The following is a 25,057-nucleotide window of genomic DNA, read 5'->3' as shown; positions in this document are numbered from 1 at the left end:
ATTAGAAAGGCTCTCTGTGTTTGTGGATGTGACCACAAAAACACATGCATGTACAATTTCACAACAAAAAGAAAACCCATTTTACAATGTTAGATATTTATTCTTCATTCAATTCATCATTCACAAAATGAGACGGCATTCCAGACACATGCATACGCTCTGTCAGATATTCAATGTTGCGTGGGTGTGACTAAAACAATGGTAACTGCAGACACCGATCAATATAATAATAAAAGTTTCACTGAACAAGCCCCTAACCAACCACCCACTCCCAACATCAAAACGTACAAAGACACTACTAAACATAAATGTTTCCACTTGATTGTGGGAAGTTGTGTACACAATAAATAAAAAACACTACGACAGCTAGAAAGACGACCCTGGTTTCATATATGTACAATCCTACATAAACACGTTTACTGTCATGTACCAGAACTTTGCCGCAATTTTGTTTGTCTTTTCTTTTTCTTCATCTTTGAACAATCGAATACACTATTACTGGGACTACCCGATTATGCTCAATTACAGAAAATGGAATTTGATATCTGAGAAAACACCTGCTTCCAAATTTATCAACAAAGATAAATAGAAAACGGTGAATGTCAAACAATAAAATCTATAGCATACTGAAAATTGTTCTCAAAGAACAAACAAACCAAATACATCAACCAATCCTTTTGAATTTGATTTCAACATTCAAGTCTACTACACTTTTTTTTCCCCGACTTCATTGCACTCAAAGTAGACTGAATGGGAGAGAAAGCTGCTCACATTTTCCATCCAATAAAATAAATCATAATTACACCCTGTGACACAATATACTTGACTCGGCGGGGGAAAACTTCTCAACAGCAGATCTTTTTAAGAATTACCCCTGCAAGACTCGATCAGAAGTAAATTATTTGTTGAATCGCAACTTTTCCTGGCCATTTCAGTTCAAATTTTAATGTGTTTCAATAACTAGCTGATCAAAGTTCACACAACACACAGCCCCTCCACACTGCTGGTTTCTGCGTCCTCACTCGCTTTCAGGCTTTCGCAGAGTATTAAAACATCAGCAGCAACGAAATGACAAAAGTTCTCACTGCTGTTGAACAAGTCTTAGCTGCAGAGTCGCCGAAGACTGCTTCCTAAACCATAGATATCCCTAGCGCTGACTTGGACTAGACAGTAGTGGCGATGAGATGAGGAATGATGTGGAGGGTTGTGTGACTGACAGGTCTACAGATGTACATGATCTAGAATAGAAGTGTGCTCATGCCGCCCATTTCGCTCTGTTCCTTGACGAAGTATTCGAAGTACTGGTAGATAATCGTAACCGCAAGCAGAATTCCGGTACCGCTGCCAATGGCGCCTGTAAAAAAAGAAACAGTGTGAGTGAAAACGAGATCAATCAAAAACTGGAATGCAAACTACACTAATTTCAGTATCAACCCTTCACACCTCTGTGTCACCCCCACCCTTTCATCCAAATAGACAGCAGCTGGCTAAAAACATATTTCAACTGGAGAAAATGTAGCCGTCATTTCAGCAGGATTGCTCAATTAACCTTTTCACAGTAAGGGAAAGGTGATGCGAAGAGTTGCTGAAAGCTTCTGAAAATTGCTGAACTTTGAATGGCCATCCTAGCAAATGTATCTAAGAAAATAAATCCAAGCAATGCACCTGTAAAATGATAAACAAGCAGAACCTCTTTCAGACACAACCCCATTACTCATCAAGCAAGAAGGAACCCAGAGAAAATAAGCCAGTACATACCAAGGAAATCAGCCAAGACAGAGAGTGCGCCGATGCAGAGCCCACCAAAGGCAGCTGCAGTGGGGATGTAGCGGTTCAGCTCCTTGATCATGGACTTCTCCCGGTGACCACGCATCACCATCTGCTGTTCCTTCAGCTGCTTGGCGACCTGTATAACACAGTCACATACAACTGGTAAACAGATGCCACTTGTGAACAGTTTCAGAAATTTTGTTACAACTTGTTATGTGTGTAGCACTCTCAGGTCAGCGATAATGGAATCAAAAGTAGACAAGCTTTATTACTCCTAATCACGAACACAAGTGTTCATACCTCCTAGATATAAGGTTTGTATATATATTTCTACACCTCACTTAAACTACTTTTGAGCTTTTTTTTGTTTGATTGTTTGTTACATCAGGAGGTATTTTACCTTTGACTTTTAGTGATGTGAAACACCGGCGAATTTATCGAGCACAAAACCCCCCGCGGGTTAGGGGGAAGAATTTACCCGATGCTCCCCAGCATGTCGTAGGAGGCGACTAACGGATTCTGTTTCTCCTTTTACCCTTGTTAAGTGTCTCTTGTATAGAATATAGTCAATTTTTGAAAAGATTTACTAGAAACTTGCATTCTCCCTGTAAGATAATATATTGTACTACGTTGCAAGCCCCTGGAGCAAATTTTTTATTAGTGCTTTTGTGAACAAGAAACAATTGACAAGTGGCTCTATCCCATCTCCCCCCTTTCCCCGTCGCGATATAACCTTCGTGGTTGAAAACGACGTTAAACACCAAATAAAGAAAGAAAATTGAGCACAAAAGCTGAGGTTACTTGAGAGAATTGCTTTGAGCAGTTTGTTTTACCAATGACGCTTTGCACTTCCAAACTGTAAGAAAACAAAACAGTTTTACTCTTTGCAACACAGACATCACTTTCTTTCTTTCTTTATTTGGTGTTTAACGTCGGTTTCAACCGTTCAAGGTTATATCGCGACGGAGAAAGGGGGGGATGGGATAGAGCCACTTGTTAATTGTTTCTTGTTCACAAAAGCACCAATCAAAAAATTGCTCCAAGGGCCCGCAACGTAGTACAATATATGACCTCACTGGGAACAGACATCACTGCTAACCTGTTTTGAAGCCAAAGTCTGATTTAATGGCAAAGTTCTTTACATCAGGCCTAAAAAAAAAATAGGTGTGGTTACGGTAACCCGACCTACCCTATTTTTAGGGGCCGATCCTATAACTTTTTATTACATTTGTCAAAAAAAACAAAAACAAAAACAAACAAGTGCAAAAAACGCAATGAAAGCGAAAGCGCCCGAGTCGCACACTTATTTCCCTGTCAAGTAGGTTTACCGTACTTTCCGGGTCATAAGGCGCGACTTTTTTCCTCGAGTTCGACCCCTGCGTCTTGTATAACGAAGCGCCTAATCCGTGTATGAAATACGAAAAAAATCAAAGAGACCGCCTGAGTACCAGTCAAACAACTTGTGATAATGCATGTTTCAGCTACTAGGTACTGCCCTGACCAAGTTTCCTCGAGCTCTCAAGCCACCCAGCTATCACAATGGACCTGCCTTTGATCTCTGCCTTCATTGATATCGCCGCACACACAGAGCACACATATTTCCACTCTGTTAAACTCGGTCACTGACCCCGGTGCAGGAAGTGTTTCCTCTCTCATATATGACAGGGGAACCACCTCTCATGGCAAAAACTGGGTCATTGACCCCTGGGAAGAAGGTTGTGTCTATAAACAGGACCACCCAGCTATCACAATGGACCTGCCTTTGATCTCGCGGCACACACAGAGCACACATATTTCCACTCTGTTAAACTCGGTCACTGACCGGTCACTGACCCCGGTGCAGGAAGTGTTTCCTCTCTCAGATATGACAGGGGAACCACCTCTCATGGCAAAAACTGGGTCATTGACCCCTGGGAAGAAGGTCGTACACATTAGAAAAAAAAAGTGATTGCCTACCTACCTACCCTATTTTTTTTGGCTATGTTACCGTAACCACACCTATTTTTTGGGGGGGGCCTCAGCTGCATCAATAACTCAAGATTCAAGTCGACTTCGCAATGTCTTTCTACTGAAAACTCAGTACTTAGGCTCTGTGCGTCCAGCTTCGCGAAGTATACTTCGCGTAATCAATTTTGCCCAGTTATTTGAACCTTTAACAAACTGCATCCGAACAGACACAACAACAATAAGGCCAGCAACACTTACATCCTTTGCGCTGGATCCAGACACGTCAATCCAGGTCTTGGAGAAGAAGGCGCATGAGCCCAGCATGAAGACAATGTAGAGCACAGCGTGGATGGGGTCCTCCAAGATGTGACCCAGCGTCTCTGGGGGAGACAGGTAGTAGCACAGACCACCGATGGGGTAGGAGCGAGCGGGGCCGCCGCCTCCAACATCCTGCACAGAGATAAATATACCAGTGTGCAATTGGTTCGGCAGCTTTTCACCCTATATGCCTTTTGATCTGTTTATAATAATAACAAGAAATTCCTCCGAGGTAGGAAAAACACCCCCGTCCTTACCATTCTCACTGCCACCAACTGAGAAGGTTATTTCCCTTTGACCATTAATATGTCCCTCTATAAGTCCTTGTAGAATCTTAATCCACCAATAACTCCCTAACCGTGTGTTTGACTGGTCCCAATTTTTGTAAGGACCGTCTCAGGAATGTATAAAACCTGTTCACCAAGTTTGGTGACGATCGGTCCGTTCATTCTTGAGATCTATATGCGAACACAAACACACAAACAAACAAACACATCGACCGAATCCTATACACACCCCTATACCGGGGGTGTAATAAAGGTATTTATATGGCGCAAATCCTACCATAGTACTAAGCGCCTGGCAAAAAATTAACGGATTATTTTTATTTCTGTTGTTTATGACTTGTTTTCATTCATTTTTGATGAAACAGAAATGAGGAAAACCAGAACTTTTCTGTTTCCTTTCTATCTTTCTGGTGCCTTCCTTTCATAAGATAGTGGCAAGGATAACTAAACTCAAGCTTTCACATGACCCCAAAAGTATCTGTTCAAGTACAAAAGGTCCTGCACTCTCTCAGTCGTTGGACCCTATCAGGTTTGTCTTTCTTTCTTTCTTTATTTATTTGGTGTTTAACGTCGTTTTCAACCACGAAGGTTATATCGCGACGGGGAAAGGGGGGAGATGGGATAGAGCCACTTGTCAACTGTTTCTTGTTCACAAAAGCACTAATCAAAAATTTGCTCCAGGGGCTTGCAACATAGTACAATGTATTACCTTACTGGGAGAATGCAAGTTTCCAGTACAAAGGACTTAACATTTTTTACATACTGCTTGACTAAAATCTTTACAAAAATTGACTATATTCTATACAAGAAACACTTAACAAGGGTAAAAAGAGAAACAGAATCCGTTAGTCGCCTCTTACGACATGCTGGGGAGCATCGGGTAAATTCTTCCCCCTAACCCGCGGGGGGTATCAGGTTTGTCTCTCCATACCCCAATTTGTAAGAAACTTGTAAGAATAAAATCAAAATATCAACTTACAGCCCAGACGCCGATAAGATTCACAAAAAAGTTCCCGCTGAACTTTGTGGCCAGCATCTGAAATCAATCAACAGACGAACATATCACTATCTGCACGAAAATATCATCACTGTTTGGCACAGAGACCAACACACTAACTAACCAATAGTGTCAATTATCTTTGCAAATCACTTAATGTATTATAAAAGGTGTTTGAACAATCCCTCTTCAATATGCTCTAAAAGGGCACAAAAACAACGTCCATGTCGAAAAACTCTTGAGATAGTCAAACTAACATACCAATAGCGTTATTTAATCACTCTATGTATTATCATAAAAGGTGTTTGAACAATCCCTCTTCAATATGTCCTAAAATGACCCAATAACAACTTCCTTGTCCGAAAACTCTAAGATAGTCGTTTGAAATCGCCGACACAGTCTAAGGCATTCCCACCAACCATGTACCACTGCAGTCACAAACCTGAGAGATGATGTAGAGGTTAGAGACCAAAGCACTCTGCAGAATAATGGGGATGTTGGAGGTGTAGAACAGCTTGATGGGGTACGACGTCTGCTGGCCACGGTAACGAGCTGACTTGATTGGCAGGTCCACGCGGAATCCCTGTCACATTACATCAACATATGAAATGACGCTAGGATTTGACTACCATTCATAAACATTTCACAACAACAAAATCAAGGTATGAGAGAACATCGCAAGATCTAAGCTGGATGATACAGCTGTTATTGCAGACATAGCATGCCCGGAATCTTCGGTACTAATGAGATGAGAGTACATATTGCACTCCATATCAGTCTACAAAAAAACCAAGCAAGGACAATTCCTGTTATGAGATACTAAGTACTGTTCTAATTCTGTAACAAGTCTTTGCATGGATAGCTCTGTAACAAAAACATGTTTAAACTAACTAGTCTGTCTTTACACAATTGTTTTTTTTCTTGGCTCAAAATGTGTCAAAGACTGCACTTTACGAGCCCCAATATTTACAATATTTGTTTAACTCTGTTTTGACAGACTCCGAGGCAACTCTGAACACACTTATGTCAGTAACCAACAGGGTTTTACTTCAGTCCGCTGAAAATGAACACTTCTTCCACCATTCAAGTGTACAGACACACTGTAGCTGTTTGTGACACTACTGTTATGTACTCTTATTTTCTTAGCCAGCCTTTGGGTTAGAGGGGATTCAGAAATGTGGCAGCTTCTGTCAAAAATGGGTCAGGGATGTTGTTAGGCGTCGGACATCGGACATAGACCGATTGAAAGGATCAAATGTCCGATTCACATAGCCGCATGGCGGTCAGATGTCTTATCGTTTTGAACTGAGCGCTGTCATTGTCCGATAAGAACTCCATTCCTTCGGACAGCGTGATATTCGATATTTTCCGTTCAAGATACACATTTTCACAAAGCGACCGAGCACTCTCGCGTACAGGTACACTGAACTTGTGAATAGGGCTGATCTTGCGTTTTCAGGAATTCCGAACCATTTGCGATATGAGCCGTTTGGGTACACCCGTCTGCAGCACACTAAAGTTAGGAGTACGGGAGACAACTCCAACTGACTATAAGTCTTGCGTCTGCTTTTGGTTTTAGTTTGAGACATTTGGACGAAGCGCATTCAATTACGCCACCGAAATAAAACTAAGGCCTGCCAAAGATCAACAAAACCTGAAGACCTTTGGCTTTTCAACGGCATCCTGTGCTACGTTTGGGTCAAAAACAGGTGAAAACGCAGTGAGCGTCATTCTTGAAAATGACAGTGTTGCCATTGAAACAGACACAACCACGGAAAGAGAAATTTTCTCTTTTGTACAGGACATGTTGTCGGCACAGCAGGAAATTCGCAGAAACGGTCTTTTAACTATTCATGGCTGACCCTTTTTGGTTGGTTAGACCTTGACAGCAAAGAGAACATACTGCTTTGTCGAATCTGTGTTGAAACGGACTTTTTTTCTCAGTATTTAATTTTCTAGTCAAATCATGCAGTTTGTGAGACAATCAAAAAAAGAGTGCTGAAGGTTTTGGTTGCTTTTTAGATGTTCGTTTTCTTTGTGTGTGTCTTATTTGGAACTAAATTAATAAAACAATGTATGCAAAAATTTTCGGTGTATAATATGTGTGTGTGTTAAAGACTGACATATAGTCCTATTTAATTAGTTTAGTTACTTCCAGGGCTTTTCCCATCGTTGCGGGGATGTATAAATTAAGCTTCCTGCAAAGTTTTAGGTTTGAAGTCCTTACCAATTACCAGAAATAATTAATTCTTTATTGCATTGTTTAGCAACAGTTCTCCAGGACTTGGGCTATTTTTAGACCGTTGACGTCACTTTGTGACATTTCGTAAACCAAAGATGGCGTCGGAGACGGTCAAAGCGGATACTGAACTCGCCAAAGTTTTGCTGGACACGTGAGTACATAGGCCTATTAGAAAATTAGATGTACTTGTAGCTTGTCAGCTGAAGCCTGTGGCCTTATTCTTGCGAATATGTGCTGTGAGAGATCGTATATTTCCGCCTGCGCAATTTTCGGAAAACATCCATTTTCACTTTGAGACTGTTCTGTTTACATTCGACACTATCAACACCACTTTGCAATACTGAAATAATTTTTTCTGTGTTCAAAAGCTACAGCCTATCGTTATTATATCCCCTTAGGTACAGTTTTATAACATTATTGGCACATGTCAACAATATAAATTAATTAACGAACGCTACGAATATGGCAGCCTTTAAAGCATGTGTGTGTGCACATGATTTTGGAGCCATTCCATGGACAGTGTTTTGCACAAAATTATGATGTCCTATTAAAAATGTCTGAAAGCGGTCAAATGTCCTATTGATTCTGAAGAGCTCAGGACATTTGTCCTATAGGTGTGAATTTGTAACAACATCCCTGATGGGTTAAAAGGCATCCCCACCTTGTCTCACAAAATACAGGCGCTTTACGTGCCCTGATCAAGTATAAAAAAAAAAAGTCGACTGCCGTCAAAGGGCCAGAGCACTGACCTGGAAGTATATGACTATGGCGAACACCAGAATAGTGGCAAGGAGGTTCATGAGGTTGGGCAGGTTCTGACGGTAGAAGGCCTCACGCAGACCTCGCACCTTGTCCTGACGGGTGGCCAGCAGGTGGAACAGGGCAATCACTGCACCCTCAAACTCAGTGCCTGAAAAAAAACAAAATCATTCAGGGCTTTGCAATTGAACAGCTTCCATTTCGCCAACCTGAAAAGTGCCTCATACATGATATGTGAAACACTGATACCATTTTAAGATGGTTGGATCAGAATCAAACAGCCATAACTTCAAGTGTACATGTATAGCTACAGGCACACACACGAACATGAGCAGGGCTACACTTCTTCCTTCTTCAGCGCTCCATGTGGGGATAAAGTACCCATCATGCAAGAACTCCACTATATATTACAAAGCCGAAAGGCCCTTCCTTACCTCTGCCAGTGTTAACAGTGGCCGGAGAGAAGGCCTTCCAGACGATGGTCTCACAGATGTTGGTGGCAATGAAGAGGGAGATACCTGACCCCAGACCGTAACCTTTCTGCAGCAGCTCATCCAGCAGCAACACCACAATACCAGCCACGAAAAGCTGTAGAAAACACACACACAGCATGCATTAATGCTGTCAACAAGCAAGATCCTGTGTCAGACCAAAATAAAATCGCATACATTTTTGTAAACCTGGTAAACCTAGCCTTCTTTAAAAAATAAATAAAAATAAATGCTGTCAACATTATCTTACATAAATTATTGTAAACGTGGTAAACCTACCGTTCTTTTCTCCCTAGAGATCAGTGTGGCACCTTTCTCACAAGGACCAGTAACACCACAATCAGTCAATCGAACGTTTTCACCACACACAAAAAAGCTGGAAAGGAACAACCCCCACAAGCTGCCTTTCACCTGCACTTTAGAACACCATAAGGGCAGGGCTTCACAACATTTAACCCCTTCACTGCCCACCCCGTACTAGGTACGTGGTCATTTTCGGTTTGTCGTACGCCCATAACCGTATCTATTACGTGGGATTTGCGCATTTCAGGACATTTCTGAAAACTAAATGGGAGGTAACCACTGTCCAAGTACTTGTAGGGGTTCTAAACACAGTTCTTTCCCATAGACCGTTCGGATAAGTTAGTACCACGTGGGGAAAACTGTGTTAGAAATGTGGAACCGATCTATAGCATTCACAATGGCGGCCGAAAGTCGGACCTCAACTCGTAGACCCGTTTTCAAGTGATACAGTGTTCTGGAAGCTCTACAAGAAGTGATTTATGGATTACCACACAGAAGAATACTTTTATGGGCTGTAATGTGAGTACCTGATGTTTGACACCAGTTTTAGCAGTGTTTTGTGTGGTTTTACGTGCTGCAATGTGTGTGAGTGTAAGTCCGGAAACTGTAATTTTTGGACAAAAATGGTCATTATATCAATTTTTACTATAACAATCACAAACAAAGTCCAATGATCAGGGCCTAGCATTGGAAAAAGTGAGTTCAGCTTACAAAGGCGGGGGTCTGGGGGCCGCAGGAGGCCCCCAGTGGGGTCCAGGGGGCAAAGCGCCTGCTGGGGGAAAAAATTATAAATATAAATATAAATAGTGGTGAAATAGAAAAAAAATCTGAAAATAAAAAATTTGAAGATTTTTTTAAAATCTAAAATGCCCCCCCCCCGCCCCCCAAGAAGATTGAGCAACTAAATTATGCCTTCACCAACAAGCAAAACACAGACGGAAAACAAGAAAACTGACAATCTTGTGTTATTTGGCCTAAAAGTGCCATTCCCAATTCCAGGAATACCTGGATTCTTTGTCACTGAATGGCTGACCACGTTCAACAATGTCGCTTCGAGACATTATTTCAAGTCTAGAGCCACAAAACACCGGCACAAAGAATGCTCGCGTGATGCCAGAGGAAGTGCGTGCTCAAGCAAACTGTCAAACCAATTGAGAATTGAACCGAACGGCGCACCAAACGGAAGCTGGGACTGTTTGGGTTTACCGTTTGGGAATAACAGGTTTTTGCATTTCGGCGTACACCAAATCGAGTTCCGCGTACTGGAGATGTTATTTCAACGTAAAGTAAGCCGAACGGCTTACAATGCTAGGCCCTGAATGATCATGTCATCCTATAATAGCCAAGGGTATAAGCAAAACACATGCCAAAGATCTAAGAGATATCTCAATAAATGATCGAGCAGTGAACAGATTAGTGAACCTACCGAAGAAAGCGAAATTTTGCCCTGGCACACAGCAATACCAAAATGCTGTTATACTGTGGCAGTGAAGGGGTTAAGGCCATGCTTACCTGGATGACGATAAGCAGACAGACACCAGTCCCAATATCAGCAGGGTCTCCGTACATGCCAGTCATCACGTAGACAATGGCCTGACCCACGGTCATCACCATGCCAAACACTGCAAATGGACAATACCATATCAGCATGAAACATTAGAATTTATTTCAAACATTGTCGGTACACTAGGAATAGGAGCAGCCTGCAGATAAACCTTTCCACTGAAACCATGACTTGCCTAAAACTAGCTACACCAACACTCACGCTGACCTCTCAAAATGATTTTGAACACCGCAGAAAAAAGTAAAGCACAATGCAGGAAAGCATGTCACTAGGTACCGAAGCAAACTTACATTTCTGAGCCCCGTTGAAGAGAGCCCTGTCCTTTGGCGTGTCACCGACCTCGATGATCTTAGCACCTGCCAGCAGCTGCATGATCAGGGAAGAGGTAACGATGGGAGAGATACCGAGCTCCATCAACGTACCTGCACACAACACACTCTGCAATCAGCTGTTACACCAACAAATACTATAGTACCAAGCATCAAAAGAAACGCACATGTCAGGGACTGATGACAATATGAGCAAAATTCTTCTTTCTGTCCCGTACAATTTAACATTTCCAAATTCGTTAGACAAAGGTTCCTCTGCATTTGCTTCACTGCACAACATACAAGCAAAGAAATTGCAATTTCAGTGGGTTTTTCCCCACTTGTGTTTTCAAATGAAAGAAATATTCACCTCTGTTGGAGGCAAGGATGACACGGATCCAATAGAAAGGATCGGCAGAGTCTGAAGACACAATCCCGAAAAGTGGGATCTACAAGAAACAACAGAAAAAAAGTACCTTGAATTGTAAACGACAATAAAAGATGAAACTGGAAAAGAAAAAGCTAACAAATGACTAAGTACAACTGGTAAGAAAAAGCTAATAAATGATGAAGTACAGAACCTCACTAAAATTCACACTTATTAAATAAAAACAAATCAGCAATGCCTTGCAAGTATGATACAGATCCTGCAATCTGAACCGCAATATTCAAACTACAGTGAATCCCTTTTAATGTGCAAGAACAAGCAGTACAAAGTTGAAATTTAGATTGATCTAGAACTTGAAAAGTTGAATTCAAAGTAACAAACCTGGCAACAGATCAGGAAGATGAAGAGAGTGATTGCTGTCCATAGCACTTTTTCTCTGAACTGGATCTGTAACAATTCAAAATGAGGTAAGTGGATTAGTGTCACAAGAAATGCATAATTAAATTTGAATCCATTTAGAATTAGAACTAATGCAAAATGTTCGAGAAATATTTTATTTCAAAGAAAAATATCAATAGCTGATCTATATATTATCCATGAAGGCACAGCTACCTGTGCAAATAGGCACCATAGAGCATGAAAGCAGGTCAGTTACAACTTACACCGACCACAGGCGGAAGGTATCGTCCACTGGACTACTACTATCACAGAAAGACTACAAGATCTGTCACTCACCTTCGAGTCTTCTGTGTTCTTGGAGTCGCTTCCTGGGGAAAAATATTGTTCAAGACGGTTTGCCTCTTTCTACTGTCTGTGTAAGGTCAAATAAATACAGTTGAATGATTGTTTGAACTATTATGTGCCTTTAGTTTTCAGCTTTCGTCCACTGCAGGTTGTTATTATCCATCATTTGGAAGAATCTTTGTTCGCGAGCCGCTAATCCACTTCGGGACAAATCATGTACCCGCACCGAATATGCATACCAGCGCTCATTGGTCTAAAACATATCTAAATATGGTGCAGCAAAGAGAAGCTACCCACGGGAAAATAATCATCGAATATCCTGTTATTAACCAATGAGCGCTGGTATGCATATTCGGTGCGGATACATGATTTGTCCCGAAGTGGATTAGCGGCTCGCGAACGAAGATTCGTCCAAATGATGGATAATAACAACCTGCAGCGGACGGAAGCTGAAAACTAAAGGCACATAATAGTTCAAACAATCATTCAACTGTATTTATTTGACCTTACACAGACTGTAGGAAGAGGCAAACCGTCTTGAACAATATTTTTCCCCAGGAAGCGACTCCAAGAACACAGAAGACTCGAAGGTGAGTGACAGACCTTGTAGTCTTTCTGTGATAGTAGTAGTCCAGTGGACGATACCTTCCGCCTGTGCACTGACACCATATGGACACATGACATGCCACATGGCAACAAGATGCAAAAAGAGGGTGTGACCCATCCATCCAGTTGTGCCAGAACGCAGACAGCAGCTTTACTTACCAATCAGCAATCTTGGTTATTTTAAAATGTTCTACATCTGATAAACATTTTAATATTTCTTTCGTTTAGCCAAAGAAACTAAGCGATCACATACAAGCTATGTGTACACATTGTCACTTACTTTTCTATCTGGTTTGGCGATCTCAGGTAACACCGCACAGAACGGCCGTACGAATTCCAAAAATTTCACTGAAACGAACAAAACGATAAGGCATTACATCAGATATCATAGTGTTTTTGACACCAACTTCTGATCCATTAATATATTGTCACCATCTGTCATGTAAACCAACGCGCATGATGTATGGACTACACAGAACACGGCCACGTAAGCACTCCGAACAGTAACCGGTAAGGGTGTACGCTAAACGATTTACTGTTACTTTTAGGAAACACAACGAAATGTCTGATCGCTCAAATATGCTTACATCCCATCTTGTTTTTTAGTCGTCAAACACTCTTGCGAGTGCCAGGAACGTCAAGTCCTTTTAACAAAACACAATGACCATCCGGCTTCCACGTCTCCTGTGTCGCTGAAATGGCCGTCTCACTGAAAAGGATATCTCGGGGGCACGCGATGAAAATTTCGAAAATATTAAATATCATTTTACATTTTATTATATATCATTATTGCAATGTAAAGTTAATATACGGCATGGGAAAGGAAAAAGAAAATTTCTAATTCGATAAAACTATATCTCTTCGATTTCTCGGTTTCTCTCGCTGACGTGGGACATCTCCAATGTAAACTGTCATGGCGGGGAGTGCAGGGAGCACTTCGGGAGAGTAGGTCAAGAATAATCCTTCAAAACATCAGGGCAATTCGAAAAAGTAAGCGGTTTAGCTGTAGAGCCTTCAAAAACCGATTCATTTCAAGTAAAGTTAAGGTATATTTGCCGTTTATATTTTATTCAAGATAGAAGGTGCTTGAAGGGAAATCGCTGAAGCGACTGCCGCCCCGTTGTTTACAATCAACATGACCACACTTTCGGCTAGGACGTATCGTTGCTTGGATTGATATGTATTCAGAAGTGTAGCTTTTTAATTCAAAAAGTTCTTGTCGTTAGGAACATACAGTAAGCAAGTAAAGGACGGGAAAGACCAGGGGTTATTGTACTTGGTAGGGTATACCACATTTGATGGTACTACTACTAGTACCCAATAGATCTATTGTTGATTCATGAACTTTAATGAGGTTTTGTGACTGGCTAGGTTTAAGCGAAGAAAACAAAATTAAAACAACAAGCAAGCTACCTTAAAACTCAATTTAATAAACGAAATCTTACCATAAACAGACACAAAAATGGGGAGCGGGCAATCCACTAGCCAGGAACCGCCGCCAGAGGAGCTTCACCTGTCACAGAATCAGAAGAAAATTGAAGACATTGCTCATGTCCTTGATGTTAAGGCCAGATCCGAGAACCCACTCCTGCTACAGGAAGACAACTGGGACCAGCATGAACAGGACAAGGTACATTTTTCAGAAATTACTTTATAGAAAAGTTCTCATTCTGCAAAGAAAGCAGTCGTGATGTTGAGTTTTGTTATGTGTACATGTGCATGGATGGCCTTGTTCCAGGCTAAAACCGGATCTGAGATGGTGAGCCAAATCATGAACACAAGAAGGACTGAGCCTTCAACCAACAGTGCTGAGTAAAATGTGTGCAGTAGTTGCCTCCTAATGCAAACTCAGTCAAACTTTCAAAGTAATACTTAGTTGTATTGCATAAGAAGTTATTCCCAACTTTTCGATGCCTTCACGATTTCCAGATCCCTGAGTGTTTCTGGGGCTGTTTTGGGCTGCATCTCTTTCTACATTCATTTATGTATGCTAACGCAGACTTTGTATCTCTGGTCCTCTGGTCCCCATGCTCAGTAGGCTCAAAGGCAAGGAGTAGGAGCAAAGGACCATTCAGCCTTTAGCTTCTCACTAAATACAAGCCCGGCCTTGACGTTAACGAGTTGAAGAACTACCGTCCTGTGTCCAACCTGCCCTTCCTCTCCAAGCTTCTGGAGCAGTTGAGCGCCCACCTGTCTCGGAACTCGCTGATGCCAGTGTACCAGTCAGCATACCGCCCTCACCCCAGCACCGAGACGGCGCTCCTGCGAATCACCACGGACCTCCTGAACGCAACAGATAGCGGTCTCGTCTCTGCCCTTGTGCTGCTGGACCTTTCCGCGGCCTTCGACACGATCGACCACGAGCTACTCGTCGATTGCCTCAGTTCCACGTTCGGCATTCACGACACCGCCCTCTCTTGGTTCCGGAACTACCTCCAGAACCGCTCTCAGACTGTCACCACTGATTCGTTCTCTTCTCAGCCTGTCCCTGTCCGCTTCGGCGTCCCACAAGGGTCTGTCCTCGGCCCTGTCCTTTTCACCCTGTACATCCAACCCCTCTCCCTGGTCATCGAACGCCACGGCTTGAACTACAACTCCTTTGCCGATGACATGCAGCTCCAGAACAGCGCCAAGCCGGAGTACGTTGACCATCTCCTGGGATCCATCTCCAGTTGTTTCACTGACATCAAGAACTGGATGACTGAGAACAAGTTGAAGCTGAACAGTGAGAAGACGGAGGCCCTTCTCGTTGGAACACGACAGAAGATTGCTTCCCTCATTGTGACCGACCTCCAGCTGGATGACGCGACTGTTCCATTCTCCCCTGCTGTCAAGAGCCTTGGCGTCTTTCTCGACTCCACTCTCTCCATGCAGACACACATCTCCTTCATCATCAAGACCTGCTTTTTCCACCTACGACGCATCGCCTCCATCCGTCGCTACCTCAGCCACGACGCCTGTGTCAAGCTGGTTGTCTCCCTCATCTTCAGTCGTCTGGACTACTGCAACTCCCTTCTGGCTGGCCTCCCCGCCTCATCCATTCATGGCCTACAACGAGTCCAGAACGCTGCTGCCAGGCTGACGTTGAGGAAGACGAAGCGAGACCACATCACCCCTCTACTTTGCTCCTTGCACTGGCTCCCTGTCAACACCCGAATCTCCTACAAACTGTCCACTCTGGTCTACAAGTGTCTCAACGACTCTGCTCCCGAGTACCTTCAATCCTCCCTGGACCTGTACACCCAGCCCTCCGACCGTCCCCTTCGTTCTGCTGCTGACCCACTCCGCCTTCACATCCCTTGCTCGAAACTCGCATCTGCTGGTCAGCGTGCATTTCCCTCCGCGGGCCCCTCCGTCTGGAACTCCCTGCCGCTTGAGCTTCGCCAGAGCCCCTCTCTTGACGCGTTCAAGAGTAGGTTGAAGACTCAGTTCTTCCCGTAGCTGGCTGCGACTTTCATGTTCGACGTGATGTGTTGTGCCCCTAATGACATTCTTGTGCTGTGGCTGTGCTCTGTGAGAGGTGTTTTCTTTGTGCTTAATATTATTTTGTTTGGACCTAGCTATTGATGTGTACATTGTTGTTAAACAGTTGTTTGTTGTATGTTTATCAGGGTTTGCTAGTGTGTGATAGGGTTCGTGTCCGTCTGTAGATCATAAGATGTTAGTTTCTTTGTTAGTCCTGTGTTGACAACTCTTCGACAAGCGCTTAGAACTGTACCCACGGAATACGCGCTATATAAGCTTCATATTGATTGATTGATTGATACATTCACATGTAAACATAAATTATGTACGCACACACACACACATAGACGCGCGCACACACACACAGAGCTCTGTCTCATCACAACAAATGTGTACCACTCTTTTGATATAGATCTCTTTATCTTCACAGGAAAATGTGCGCTTACTGAAGGGACTGTTCAAAACTTTAGACCCATCTGTGGTACGCATTCCTGGAGATGTATATGGCCAAGTGCAGCTGTCCTTCAAGTACGATGCCAAACGACAGTTGCTGTTGGTCAAGGTCGTTCAGTGCCGTGACCTTTGCTGCAGAGATGTTCGTACCAGAGCGTTGGCTCCATACATCAAGGTTTGTAATTCAGTTTTGTCATTGAGATTTGAATCATTTCTTCAAATTTTGTGTATGAATGTCTGTGTGTGGGTTGTTGTTGTTTTTGTTCTTGTTCTTGTTTTAGACATAGATAGAGTATTGATGTTCAAGGCTAGTGGTAAGGCGTCCGCCCCGTGATCGGGAGGTTGTGGGTTCGAACCCCGGCCGGGTCATACCTAAGACTTTAAAATTGGCAATCTAGTGGCTGCTCCGCCTGGCGTCTGGCATTATGGGGTTAGTGCTAGGACTGGTTGGTCTGGTGTCAGAATAATGTGACTGGGTGAGACATGAAGCCTGTGCTGCGACTTCTGTCTTGTGTGTGGCGCACATTATATGTCAAAGCAGCACCGCCCCGATATGGCCCTTCGTGGTCGGCTGGGCGTTAAGCAAACAAACAAACAAACAAAATTGATGTTCAATAATTGTTGAAAGGTAGCTTGCAAATAAAGTTCTTAGCCTCAAAAAAAGGATTTGGGGTTATTTCATGGAAGCTAAGTTTATTGCAATGCTTCAAATCTGTTTTCATCTTTTTCTTTTAACAGCTCCAGATGTTTCCAGACACACACAGCCATGGTGCCAAGACAACGCAGATCATCACAGAGACAAGGAAACCTGTGTTCAATGAAATCTTTGCGTTTCGTGCCAGCGAAGAAGAAATGAAAGAGACGAGGCTGGTTGCTCAGATGTGGGATTACGATGTTGCTTCTCGTGATGACTTCCTTGGAGAGGTCATCGTGGACACAAAGTCGTTCAACTTTCAGGAAGAGCCTGTCATCACCGCTTGGTTTGACTTGAGGATGGAGGTGAGCTTGCTTGCTGTCAATTTTAAAGGGCATTTTTTCACACCGTCATACCCTGGGGGTTTTCCTCCTGCAAATACAAGCTAAAGATTGAAGTCAGAAAATTTGAAAGGTTGACACATTTTTGACTCACATGCGAAGCAAAAGTGAGTCTATGTACTCACCCGAGTCGTCCGTCCGTCCGTCCGTCCCGGCGTCCGTCCGGAAAACTTTAACGTTGGATATTTCTTGGACACTATTCAGTCTATCAGTACCAAATTTGGCAAGATGGTGTATGATGACAAGGCCCCAAAAAACATACATAGCATCTTGACCTTGCTTCAAGGTCAAGGTCGCAGGGGCCATAAATGTTGTCTAAAAAACAGCTATTTTTCATATTTTTCCCATTTTCTCTGAAGTTTTTGAGATTTAATACCTCACCTATATATGATATATAGGGCAAAGTAAGCCCCATCTTTTGATACCAGTTTGGTTTACCTTGCTTCAAGGTCAAGGTCACAGGAGCTCTTCAAAGTTGGATTGTATACATATTTTGAAGTGACCTTGACCCTGAACTATGGAAGATAACTGTTTCAAACTTAAAAATTATGTGGGGCACATGTTATGCTTTCATCATGAGACACATTTGGTCACATATGATCAAGGTCAAGGTCACTTTGACCCTTATGAAATGTGACCAAAATAAGGTAGTGAACCACTAAAAGTGACCATATCTCATGGTAGAAAGAACCAATAAGCACCATTGTACTTCCTATGTCTTGAATTAACAGCTTTGTGTTGCATGACCTTGGATGACCTTGACCTTGGGTCAAGGTCACATGTATTTTGGTAGGAAAAATGTGTAAAGCAGTTCTTAGTGTATGATGTCATTGCTAGGTTTAGCTGAAGGTCAAGGTCATGTCAAGGTCAAGCATGTGAGTCGTATGGGCTTTGCCCTTCTTGTTCTTTCTTGTTTTTTTTTTTAATGCCAAAGAAAATTTGTTTTTATGTTTACAATTCCCACACCAACGGATTTTTCTCTCCCAGCCCTATAACTTTTTTTTACCCTTCCAAAAGAAAGAAGTCTATTTCTTAATTTTGCTGACAAATCAAGCTTGAAATTTGTTTGTGTGTGTGCCTAATTTTAGTCAGTTTGATGGCAGATTGAAGACCAAGTAAGAAATCTACTGGATTGAGGGAGCCTTCATGTCAATGTCATGGAAGTATCACAATAACTGAATAAGAAAAGTAAATCACTTTCAACTGAATGAATGTTTTAATCTGTTTCAGACTGATCTGTCTGTGACGGGGGAACTGTCGGTGACGGTCAACTTCCAGATGCCCAGCACACTGCTGGTCACTGTCCATGGCGCAAGAGGACTCTCACCCAGGTCTGGGAACCAGTCCGCTGACCCTTTCATCAAGCTGGCCATCCCAGGTGCAGGAGCTGTTTATTCCAGCCAGGTATGTGTATAGGATCAGTCTCTGTATTTCTAAAAAAAACAAACCATTGTGGTAAAAGGATACTTGTATCTATTGAGAATCTCTCTCTCTCGATTAGTTGATGTCTAACTCAGCCTGACGGCTTCGTTAGACAACCAACGTAATCTCGTGTGGAAGAAAACTCTTGTCACACGACCAAGTCTGAATAGCAGGTAATATCACACATTAACCATTATTGTGTTTACAGATTCAGAAGAACACACTGGATCCAGAGTGGGAAGAGACATTTGAGTTTGATGTTGCAGTTGAAGAGCTGTCATTGAGGTAAGGAACAAAGCGGAAAAGGTTATAGTGTTACTCTGAAAGTTGAATGAGAACAGCTTTTTTCTTAATATAATTCACGTTTTTATTATTATTATTTAAGTTATTGAGACATCCCAGTGCACTAAGGGATTTATAGAGCAAATCGAGAAAATTCATTATTGAACGAAGCGCATAGCGCTGAGTTCAATAATTATTTTCGAGATTTGCTCTATAAATCCCTTAGTGCACTGGGATTGTTTCAATAACGATATTGTCAGTACCGCCATAGAAAAAAGAAGATTCCAAACGCACATTTTGCAACGCGCATTTGAATAGGCATAACTGTGTGGTCAGGTCGTGTACAGTAAAGATCTACTTTTGTGTGGGGTGTCTCAAGTGTGTCGTGCTTTCGTCACACGCATTTTAATTTCTGTTGGTAAATTCCAGTGTAGCGTTAATCTGAACAGTGATGATCTTTCAGAGAGACCTCATTTGAACTCGGAGAAAGGACTGTGCTCTTCATTATTTGCGATTCGAAACCTCCAGTCGAGCTTCGACGGATTGACTGTGCGGAGTGACTCCCCTTGAATTGACTCGAAGCGGGACTCGACGGTTCGCACATTTTCAAAACAAATGCGGCATATTTCTCGTGTTGTATCTTCACTCATCGGGGAGTCTGATACTAAATATGAACGGTAAGAATGCTCTGAACCCTACACGTATTATATCCCCATCGTTTTTACTGAACTGATGCAGTCGTATTTCAGTGTAGTCTGCTACGTATGACAGAGTCGATCGAGTCAGTCTTCCAAACTGGCCTAGCTGATACGTTATCGGAATAACACTTGTGTTTTCTGTTAGCCGCTGGGAATTGTATACTAATTCATCATTTGGTAATATGGATGATAAGCTACATGCCACTAACACGGCATATGAGAAGAATCTATGCAAGTCGGCGAAAATTAGATGAAACACAGCGGCTTCTATTTTAAGATCACTGGCACTGGCACAGGCACATGCAATCTGTCAGAAAAAAACCCACTTCTGCTTTAATTGAGAAGCAGGGAATTTATGGTCATATGGTATTGTGGAGAATATAAGCTACATGTCATTAATTAATTCTGAGGATGAGAGCACAGTCTCGCTTAGGCAAAGGGCGGAAGAATACGCTCTGTGGAAAAGTTAGCGCACTCCAAGAGTGCGCTAACAGTTTTAGCGCATCGCCATTAGCCAATCAACTGGTTCACATCAGTCATGTGACACCAGTACTTACTGACAATTATTATTATTGTGATCATTTTTATGCGCCTAATCTAGATATAGCCCTAGGCGCTTACATATTAATTTCTGCCGTTTGAAATGGAATTTATAACATTAACTACCACCTATCTATAAGTATAATGACCGCTTTTGGTCGATCGATCCCTTGGGTGATCGTTCTTGACAAATTTGACTAGCTGAATGCTTTAATGCAGATGTGTTCCATCTATTAGTACTGATTGACTCATAGATATTGTTCATTCACAGGTACGTGGTGTTCCACATTGTAGACCAGACCAACATCCTGTCAGAGAACCACTCAATGGGACAGGCCATTCTGGACCTGCACATGATGGAAACCCAGCCTACATTCCATGATACTCTGCAGTTGGCTGACTTGGTGTGTACATCCTGTGTGTGTGTGAGACGAAAAACCGAGGTCCCTTCGTGTACACTACATTGGGGTGTGCACGTTAAAGATCCCACGATTGACAAAAGGGTCTTTCCTGGCAAAATTGTATAGGCATAGATAAAAAATGTCCACCAAAATACCCGTGTGACTTGGAATAATAGGCCGTGAAAAGTAGGATATGCGCCGAAATGGCTGCGATCTGCTGGTCGATGTGAATGCGTGATGTATTGTGTAAAAAATTCCATCTCACACGGCATAAATAGGTCCCTGCGCCTTGAGTCCGAGTCTGGAGGTACGCGCGTGATATAAGACTTCATATATAATATATATATATATGTGTGTGTGTGTGTGTGTGTGCGCGTGTTGACTTCTGAGCTAAGCTACTTCAAACCTGTTGTTGTTTTTTGTGTGAATAAATTATATTGCTTGACCCACCTACAAATTATGTGTAGTTTTATTCAGGCAGATGTATCAAATACATGTAGAAACATGGATTCTGGTGTATAGGTAATATATTTACCATTCTCGCCAACATTTTTGCCTCCCACTATTCTTACAACAAATCCTATGTGTGCTAGCACACTCTTTAATGCACACACACACACACACACACACACACACGTACACACTCTCTCGCTCCCTCCCCCATTTCACCTCCACACACACTCTGCTACTGGCTGTGCACATTTTCGTGCCATCGCCTTCACTTGCAATGCAGTTTTGTTCTCATTGTGTTTTCAGAAAAATACGGAACGCATGCAGAACAAGCTGACGCAGCAAGTGGTGACCCAGGAGTTCAGAGAGGCCTGCCTGGCTCACACCATGAGTCGACGACCTGACTTCCTCTTCCAGCAACACAGAGGATCCAAGGTGAGGCATCTAGGCTACTCCTGTTAATCGGGAAAGCAGATGACTGTGTGTGTAAAACTTTGTAATGAGACCATTCTTGTTAAAACAAAAAAAAACAAGAAGGGTAACATTTAATTTATGACAAAACAAACATAATTTCTGTCAAAATGTGTATGCCACAATATGAAAGCATAGAATTTTGTCAAATTGAGGGGTGAGAGAATATTTATAATGTAACTAAATGTTACAGTCACAGTTACATTCATGTTAAAGCCAAAAGTGCTAGACATGCCATTTATTCCCCAAAAGTACGCAGTGTAATTTTACATCAGGTAGTGTCTCGGGGGTGTCTGTGTTTTCAGTTCCACTGTGTATACAGTTCCTCCGTGGGTTCAGAAGCTATGTTGTACGAATGTACACGTATGTCTTCTTTCTTAGGTCAAAACCTCCCCTACCACTACAATGTATTGTAACATGTGTAGTTGCACAATTAATTCTGGTTTATTGTTGAAGTTTTATGCTTATGCTTGAATTGACCTGAATTCTCTCCCCTTTCTCTTATGGTTGTATGAGGCTTGTATCATTGACACAAGTTTTACTGTGTGTTTCAGATGGTGAGGGTGAGTTGTCGCAAGGCTGGTCGTACCTCCAGTATTGGTGGTCAACTACGAATCATGGAAGGTGTCCCTGTCTTCTGAAGACTAAGCCTAACTGCATCAGCTGTAACCAGTTAAAGAATGAACAAATCAAAATGTCAAGATGGATTTTTGCTATGTATTTTTAACCTTAACAAGTAATATTTGTTCTGTAATATCAGCATTTATATCCAGTTGGTGATTTTTTTTCAAAAAGGGGTGGGGTCTGTTTGATTTTTAAATCTCTTGTAGACCAGAAGCTCTGTTTAACTTTCAAAAAGTGTCTTGGCTGTCCGTCTTTTGAAGGTCAAAAGATAAAAAATAAGAATAAGAAGAGAAGCATAACACGCCTTCTCTGGACACATTACAAAATCATTACAGACCCGATGCTATTTTAACTTCTTCCCACAGAGCGTCCAGTTGTCTGTGATTTCCTTTGTTTGCTTGGTTGTCATGTTTCATTTTCCATTGTATTATTATAATTATGAATTTCAAACACAGCGTTCTTTGCAATGAAAATGGCACTTCCAGTGTTTGAATTTGGGTGCTGGTTGAGATTATTTCGTATATATATATATATCTGTATTGATTGCTTTCTTCATGATACGTTTTGCCTTCTTGGGGGTTATAATACCTCCTTGTTTAAAGTTTACTCTTGGCTTTTGGAAGATCTGTGTGTGAAAAGCACTTCAAAATTTAGCTATGTGCACTTAGTTTTGGCCAAAGAAAAATATATGTTGGTTTAGGGTAACGTGACCAAAAAAAATAGGGTCGGAAGGTCGGCTTTTTTTGTTTTATTTTTATTTTTTTATTTTTTTTATTAGTCGATTTTAAAGGAGATTACTTCCTTAGTCTCGGTATGGTTCGCAAAATGTGCCAACAGTTTTTTTAGTTTTTTTAGAAATGAAAAAAGGGTGGAAAAAATAGGGTCGGTAGGGTTACCCTAAACCAACCATATATTTGTATTTGGCCTTACTGCCAAGATTTGTGAGTGACAAGTAGCTTTTAAAAGCTATATGTGCACTCAATTTACTGTCAAGATTTGTGAGAAAAAAGTACTCCTGAAGCTATGGGCAAGCACTCAACTTACCATCAAGATTTGTGTGCAGGAAAATATTCCTAAAGCTATGTGCGCTCAATTTATTTTCAAGATTTGTGTATAAAAAGCATGTCTAAAGCTATGTTCTTTCAATTTAGTGTTATCTCTTGGCTTGGTTAATCAAAAATAGAAGAGCTAGTATCTTCAGTCTGTGATATCATATTACCCACCTGTGTGTGCATATATTAATTATGGGGAGCTGGTTTCTTCAGTGTGAGACATTGTTTTATGCTTTTGTTTTTGAGATTTATTGACTTATATTGTTGATTTTTAAAAGGTCCGTCCATAATGCATTGGTTATAAAATATTTGTGTACATTATACAAATTCACTGCAGATACTGTTTTGAACATTTTGTGTATGTTGTTTAAATTTAGCAGAGGATGTAACACCAATACATATTAATGAAATAAAAGCTAATTGGTTTTACCATAGGTTGTATATAGTAACTGGCAGCTCTGTGTTGTCTAGATGCGCACACACTAAAACACACACATAATACTTATTTGTAAAGCAGAGTTCAAGGCCTGACATTAATCTTCTTCTTCTGCGTTCGTGGGCTGAAACTCCCATGTACACTCGTGTTTTTTGCACGAGTGGAATTTTACGTGTATGACCGTTTTTTACCCCGCCATTTAGGCAGCCATACGCCGTTTTCGGAGAAAGCATGCTGGGTATTTTCGTGTTTCTATAACCCACCGAACTCTGACATGGATTACAGGATCTTTTTCGTGCGCACTTGGTCTTGTGCTTGCGTGTACACACGGGGGTGTTCGGACACCGAGGAGAGTCTGCACACAAAGTTGACTCTGAGAAATAAATCTCTCGCCGAACGTGGGGACGAACTCACGCTGACAGCGGCCAACTGGATACAAATCCAGCGCGCTACCGACTGAGCTACATCCCTGCCCCAGGCCTGACATTAATAACTATAAAATTACGCATGAATCAAACATTTTATCGGTGCAAATTATGATTTGTTTCTGGGCAGTTTATTTATACAACCAGAGATTTTGACTTTACTTTTTTCTGCATTCAACCTTAAAGGCACAGCTAGTATGCCTCCCGTAAACCATCACAGATACGGTCAGGCTTTTACACACAGTACAAACACCCTTTCATTTAAACACTCACCGCTTGAGAACATCCTAGGTGCCCTCCGTAAAGAGCGAACAATTTTCAAAGAATTTATTTTTGCGTGGTTTATCTTACCCCTGAGCCATTGTGAACCCGTGTGATCCAGTTTCCCTTTTCCACAATGTAGTCGTCAGTTAGTAATTTGAATGCGACTCGATGTGAGCTTATCTGCAATAGCACGTTTTTATGCACGAAACAAACGGCTGTGGTTTGTTTGTTTGTTTGTTTATTTGTTGCTTAACGTCCAGCCGACTACGCAGAGCCATATCAGGACGAGGAATGGGGGGATGAAGGGGGCCACTT

The 25,057-nt window shown here is 42.0% G+C and overlaps 2 protein-coding genes across 3 annotated transcripts; one reads left to right on the top strand and one right to left on the bottom strand.

Annotated features, from left to right (window-relative positions):
* Positions 1-79: 79 nt before the first annotated feature.
* Positions 80-13,446, bottom strand: LOC138964364 (protein transport protein Sec61 subunit alpha). Of its 2 annotated transcripts, XM_070336297.1 has the most exons (14): positions 13,312-13,446; positions 13,005-13,072; positions 11,756-11,821; positions 11,357-11,435; positions 10,969-11,100; positions 10,627-10,736; positions 8,755-8,908; positions 8,311-8,471; positions 5,762-5,902; positions 5,302-5,358; positions 3,976-4,167; positions 1,759-1,906; positions 1,232-1,354; positions 80-1,175 (listed from the first exon to the last, which is right to left on the bottom strand). In XM_070336297.1, the coding sequence occupies exons 1-13, from the start codon at positions 13,316-13,318 to the stop codon at positions 1,239-1,241; spliced, it is 1,431 nt and encodes a 476-aa protein (XP_070192398.1). In that variant the 5' UTR covers positions 13,319-13,446; the 3' UTR covers positions 80-1,175; positions 1,232-1,238. The 2 variants fall into 2 exon arrangements, with proteins under 2 accessions (XP_070192398.1, XP_070192397.1); XM_070336296.1 differs by having other exon boundaries at positions 80-1,354.
* Positions 13,447-13,626: 180 nt separating this feature from the next.
* Positions 13,627-24,066, top strand: LOC138964363 (synaptotagmin-1-like). The gene is made up of 9 exons (XM_070336295.1): positions 13,627-13,714; positions 14,179-14,354; positions 16,620-16,817; positions 17,381-17,641; positions 18,908-19,081; positions 19,308-19,384; positions 20,891-21,023; positions 21,777-21,905; positions 22,496-24,066. The coding sequence occupies exons 2-9, from the start codon at positions 14,187-14,189 to the stop codon at positions 22,580-22,582; spliced, it is 1,227 nt and encodes a 408-aa protein (XP_070192396.1). The 5' UTR covers positions 13,627-13,714; positions 14,179-14,186; the 3' UTR covers positions 22,583-24,066.
* The last annotated feature ends 991 nt before the right edge of the window (positions 24,067-25,057 follow it).

The sequence above is a fragment of the Littorina saxatilis genome, linkage group LG4 (genome assembly GCF_037325665.1).
Source record: "Littorina saxatilis isolate snail1 linkage group LG4, US_GU_Lsax_2.0, whole genome shotgun sequence".
NCBI classification, from domain to species: Eukaryota; Metazoa; Mollusca; class Gastropoda; order Littorinimorpha; family Littorinidae; genus Littorina; species Littorina saxatilis.
This window is presented reverse-complemented; position numbering and strand designations above follow the sequence as displayed.